This window comes from Cupressus sempervirens, chromosome 11, assembly GCF_028749045.1.
Source record: "Cupressus sempervirens isolate cs-2001-9-10 chromosome 11, ASM2874904v1, whole genome shotgun sequence".
Lineage (NCBI taxonomy): Eukaryota > Viridiplantae > Streptophyta > Pinopsida > Cupressales > Cupressaceae > Cupressus > Cupressus sempervirens.
In genome coordinates, this window is record NC_143128.1 from 441,876,973 (window position 1) to 441,882,972 (window position 6,000).

At 33.4% G+C, this 6,000-nt stretch overlaps 1 protein-coding gene across 1 annotated transcript in view; it reads left to right on the forward strand.

Annotated features, from left to right (window-relative positions):
* The window catches only part of LOC149530319 (ADP-ribosylation factor 1-like), a 60,235-nt gene extending 56,945 nt beyond the window's left edge, over positions 1–3,290 (forward strand). Inside the window, exons 6-7 of the mRNA XM_089811529.1 lie at positions 2,819–2,900; positions 3,000–3,290. Coding sequence (XP_089667655.1) covers positions 2,819–2,900; positions 3,000–3,005 — 88 coding nt within the window. The 3' untranslated portion in view covers positions 3,006–3,290. The remainder of the gene's footprint in view (positions 1–2,818; positions 2,901–2,999) is intronic.
* The last annotated feature ends 2,710 nt before the right edge of the window (positions 3,291–6,000 follow it).

The following is a 6,000-nucleotide window of genomic DNA, read 5'->3' on the forward strand; positions in this document are numbered from 1 at the left end:
AACATAAGGTTGTAACTTTTAAGATTATCTGGTTATAGAGAATGCTAATCAATCTCCAACTTGACCAAACAACACCAACTTCACTTTTGTATGACAATGAGTACATTCAAGATTGTGAAGCATCTGGTCTATCATGCTCTAACCAAACATACTTTGTCACCGTTATATCCACCAGTTGGTTGATAATGAATGAGTTTTTTGTTTTATAATGAGTTTATCCACCAGTTGGTTGAAATGAAAATTTCATTATATTAGTTAAACTCATAAAATCCCAAGCTATCTACAAAGTTTATCTAAATAATCTTCACTATTTAGATATAATGACAATAATGAGTTGATAATGACATCTTAATAATGGTAATAATGAGTTGATAATGATAAAATGTCGTTGATAATGACATTTTTAAAATTGTTGAAGACTGAATGAACGAAGAAAACATAATGAATATTTGAATTAACAATGAACTCTTAAATAGAGTTGATAGATGCTAATTATAGCATGAACAAAAAATCAAGGTTGTCTTAATAAAGACTGTCTATAATTAGAATTTAGAACTGGTGAGCAAACTACAAAGAAAGCCTAAATGACCATTAACTAGAACTAGCTAAATATTATGAGATACTAAAAATATTCTAATACCCTCCCTTAATGGTCATTCTATGAACTACCCTGTAAAAGACAATATGTGTCTTCTACTCACGAATATGACATAACGTTCTGCTATTACCCTTCCTGGATCTGTAGAATGTCAATGACACAGTGTAGCCAAAAAAACAATGGAGAAGTTGGTCCCCTGCTTCAGAAAGATTTGTTGGTATGAGAGGAGAGTCTGGCATAGACTCTTCTACTGACTCTCCCAGAATCCACAAAACTGCTGACCAGAAATCATCGTGGAAATAGAGATATATACCAAGAACAGCTGGTGCAATTTTGAAGAAAAACCAAGAAACCCTCCAAAAGTTTGCAGATGAGCATAATGCCCCAAAACATACTTGCAATGTACTATGCTTTGAACAGTAAAAAGCCTGGAATAACATTCCATGCTAACTTCACAGGTTACAAAAAACCAAAACAAGTTTTGAGGAGAAAAATTGACAAAAACCAAATAGAATTAGAAACACGGATCAAAGAACACAGATCAGAGAATATGGAACTCCATTTTTTCTTTGAAAAAAGGTAAAATCTAACTGAATTATTTTTAAGGGAAAAAATTATGAAAACCCAACAGATTTTTTTGGAGGAAAATATTATGAAAACTCAACTGATAATTTTTGAAGAAAAAATTATTAAAACCCTCCCAAAAGTTTTGAAGGGAAAAAATTAATAAACCCATGAGATTTTTTTGGGGGTAAATCAGAAAACCCTAATGTGGGAAAGGCGATTTTTTGTAGATTTAGGGTTGCATAAACAAAGAAAATGAAGGCTGCCCAGAAAGTACAATGGCTGAAAATTCTGAAAAGGTCCTAGAAAACACCATTGAAAAATTCCAGAAAAATCACTGGGCGTGCTGTCATGACAGACAAAACAAAATCTGTGCTGATGCCGAAGACAGAAAAAACTGAGACTGGGCAAGAAAAGAATCTCCCCAGGAGTAAAAACCCTAGCCGTGCTTTTAAACAGACTGCAGATAAAATAATAATTACAAATTTCAGCCCTAGAAAATCGTGCAGAGATTCGTTTTTAACTGCTCTGCAAAACAACGCCCAGAAAAATTAAAAACAACTACTAAAATACCCTTCAATGTTTTAGTAGTTTTTTTGAACAAAAAAACGTCAATGGTTTTTTTCATAATTCTGGGCCCTTTAGTGAGGGAGTCATACCCAGAGCAGCACCCGCTGAGATACTATGAAATTGTTAAAGACTGAATGAACCAAGAAAATGGAATGATTAATTTAATTAACAATGAATTCTTAAATGCAGTTTATAAATGCTAATTATAGTGTGAACAAAAAATCAAGGTTGTCTTAATAAAGAAGACATCTATAAATAAAACTGAAAGCCCCAGTGACCATCAAATAGAACTAGCTAAATATAGCGAGATATTAAAAATATTCTAATAATCTTCATAATGAAATTGTTTGAGTTTTCTAAATAACGAGGCAATACAGCTGTCCGAGGTTGCTTAATAATAGGCATATTGTAATGCCTAATCTGAACTAATTATATTTTGTTGCATGGCATTATGATTTGTTATTTGTTTTCTTGCCTATATAATACTGCATACTGTAATGTCAAACTACAACTCGTTTTTCAATGAGAACATTAAGAAGGTTTGTTGGCCTTAAGTTGATGTGGGGTACTTAATAAAAAAGGAGACATTTTCCACAAGAAGTCAAATTATAAGACAGAATGAAACCATGTATTGTCCATGAATTGTTAAGAATAGGCCAATTAGAGTACAAGACATAGAATAGCGAGAAGAAGTGTAAATAACATTCCAAACCCTGATGAGTAAATAATGCTAGTGCAAAGAGAAGATAGTTTGATATGGTTCCATCAAAGGTTGTCTTCCTAGGATGTCCATTGCTGACGTTTGTGCAATTTTGGCTTCTTGGCATTTCTTTAATGCATCTAAGAAGATTTAGTCCCTCTTTCATGGGGCCTTTGAGCATGATATTTTGGATTGAGAACATTATCAGATATAGAATTGAAGTTGAAAAATCTGGAAGCCCCTTGCTAATACAACTTACCAAGAGGACACGGAAAGGAACTTCTCTCATTTTATTTTTGTATTTGCTGTGTGTTTGGAAAAGAATAATTGTATCTATTTGTGAGGTCTGAGGAGTGTAATTGAAGTTTCCTTACCATATTGTGCAGGTATATTCAAAGCACTTGTGCCACTTCTGGTGAAGGTCTTTATGAAGGCTTGGATTGGCTTTCAAACAACATTGCAAGCAAGGCAAGGAGATTATATACTTAAAATACTTGGTGCTTCAGCTTTGCAATTAGTAAATATGAAAACTTTCATTAAAATTTTAATCTTGATTTTTTCATGCAGGCTTGAGGATACATGCTTTCAAGGAAGGGGTTTAGTGAGCGATAATATGTATTCAATCAAGAGTAAGGAACAAGGAGTTGTGTAGTGTATTAGCCTTTTGAATATGGATCATTTTGCTTCTATAATGTATTCCCACAAATATTGCACTCTTCTAAGAATTTAGCAATTTTTATATGCGGGGCTCTTTAATTTTCCAAGAACCCAGTTTCCTCTATTTTCACTAGTTATTTACAAATGTCTCTATCTGTTGTATATGATTGCACATAAATGCCAAATTTTAAAATTTGCAAAGATAGCTGTAATATATCAAGCATTTGGTGAAAGTTATATGCCTATCCATGCAACTACACCCATCATCTTTCAACCAATGTGCTTGAGAAATAGAGAAACCAAATGAAAAAACTTGCCTTGTGTTGACCTTTAATTTCAACAGGGCGAAAATTCATTTGTAAGTGACCAAAGAAAAATGTTGGAACATGCTTTTGGCTTTCCATTTGTCTCGTTCCCTGCCTATAAATAGCGAGGTCCTGCAATTGAACAGGGGTCTGAATGCAAATCACAAAAGCATTCTTCTTGCACTAGTAGTTTGCCATTTAAAAGAACATTGCCATTAATTATTAACTTCATATTGATTCATTCTAGTACTTGAGATGTTTTTTAAATGGATGGGGAAGGGGTCTTGAATATGCTGGATCATGGACAAGAACTGAGCAATGTTTCAAGTGTTAAAAAAGTCTTTTTAGGCAATGCAAAGGAAAAATAATTTCTTATATGGTGTTATTTATGAAATGCTACAAACATAAATTTAATTTGTAAGCAGAATGCTGTGTGGAAAGTGAAATCAATGTTTCCAGTGAAAGGGAACTCCTGGAGTAAGTTATTTGAATATCACAATAATGATTCTCTTTAACGACAAATTCAGCAGAGGCTTCAGAATTGGAAAAACTAGCACCTTTTGTTTGTCTCAGTAATTAATAAAACTGGTACAGTAATTGTTGATTGTGAAAAATATTCGCCATGAAATTTGAATGATGGTAGGCATGACTCTTGTAACAGTGAGATGCACAGGCTTAGTGATGACACTATTTCTTTGATTCTGTAAATGAATTTATAATCGACTCTAGTAACAATGTGAGATGGATAGGCTTATTGATGACACATTTGCTTTGATTCTGTAAATGAATCTTTACCATGCCAAATAGTATACAAGAGAAGTGTAAGACTTGCTTAAGAATTGAATGAATGACAACTAAATAATTATCTTTTTTAAACAAAAGACTTTACTTGAAATACTAGTATGAATAGCTGTTGTATGAACTTTACAAAAGTTAATTTTTGTTTGAAAGCAATAATGTCAGCAAGAGCACTTGATTTTTACAAACATTTTGACCACTGAACCCAAGAAATATTTCAAGGAACGTAAACCTTTTTGCTAATGTAAACCAGAAAAAGATTGCTCTTAAGCAGAAGAAGCATTTGATTAGTAGGTTAAAGTTAATTTGAACATTTTCATTGAAATCTTATGTCAAGTACCTATAAAAAAACTCTTGGTCATAAGGAATTTGAATTCTAAAAGTTGCAAAAATTACCCAATCAGAAATAGGCTGTTAAGTAACCCCGATTTGGAGAACAAACCATGAAGATGGACAGTAGACTTGTGTTGTGAAAATAATCATAATGGATAATCTCCGACACCTAAAACATATGTTTCCAATCTTTACTTGAGGTGTAGAAGCTTCAGAATAGTATTGAGATAGGTGATGCCATGTACATCTCTTTCAGATGAATCATTTTTTTCATATAACTAGAAATGATTGCTGCTGCTCAAGAATATTTTGAGCAGGTTCCTAAGTTTCATACATTTTAGATATTGGGATAATCTCATATACCTCAAAGCAAAGTTGCTCACTGTAATGGTATCTCCTAACAAGAAGGTAATTTTCCATACCAAAATGATTGATTTTGGCTATTATTTTTAACATCGCAAAGCTATGTGGCATAACTTTCAAAACCTCAAAGCTATGTGGCTCACACACTTTTATATATTGGGGTCTCAACTGTTTTGACTAGGCAAGACATCAGTGAAGGCTACAAGAGGAACAGTTGCAACTTTTGTAGTAGTATGGGAAAAAGAGAGTATCAAGTCTTAGAGATGTAAGGTACAAAGAAAGAGTATACAATTCATAGACAAGTCAAATAGTTCTAATGATCACAAATGGGCCTTGGAAAATTATTTATAGGAATAGTTATTATATAGATGGCAAAAGGGAAAGTTACTTGTCATCTCTAGTATTCTTTATGGTGTAGTGTGATGTATGACAGATTTGCTACTAACATTGACAATCACATCCACCTCCTTACTAATGAGCATGTAGAGATCAATGTACTATTGGGGCTATCATGTCTTTTGTTTCTTTTTAAAAAGGATCTTCATTAATAGGTTTGAATTTCCATGTGATTAGATAGTTGTGTTGTATTTCTAGTCCATATAATTGTTGCTTATTTGCAAGTAGATATGAAATTAAGATTTTGAAGACAATCTTCTCTGTGTGTTAGTGATAACAATTATTTTTGTATTTTTGGGTGAGGCTTCCCTATGTTCCTCTTCATATTTGGATCGATTCCTTTTTGGAGGCCGTGGGAGATGCTATCGGTGATTTCCTAGCGGTTGATGACAATTCATTAGATATTATGCATTCTATTTATGCGAGGATCCAGGTGGAAATGGACAACTCTAAGGGATTGCCTGAAAATATTAAGTTAGAGCACCCTAAAGGATTTTGGATTCAAACTTTGGACTATGGAGGGATTCCCTTTAGAAGTAGAAAGTATCTTTTGACAGGTCATTTGGTAGCGCAATGTGGTTCACATAAGGTTAACACCAAAAAAGTCTACTCCTTGGTGGAAGGGAGCCTCTTTTGAAAATTACATTGTTGTTAATAAGAGCTCCTCCCAGATTGTTGTGTAGGAGTCCCGTTTTGTCAAGCCTAATGGTTCCATG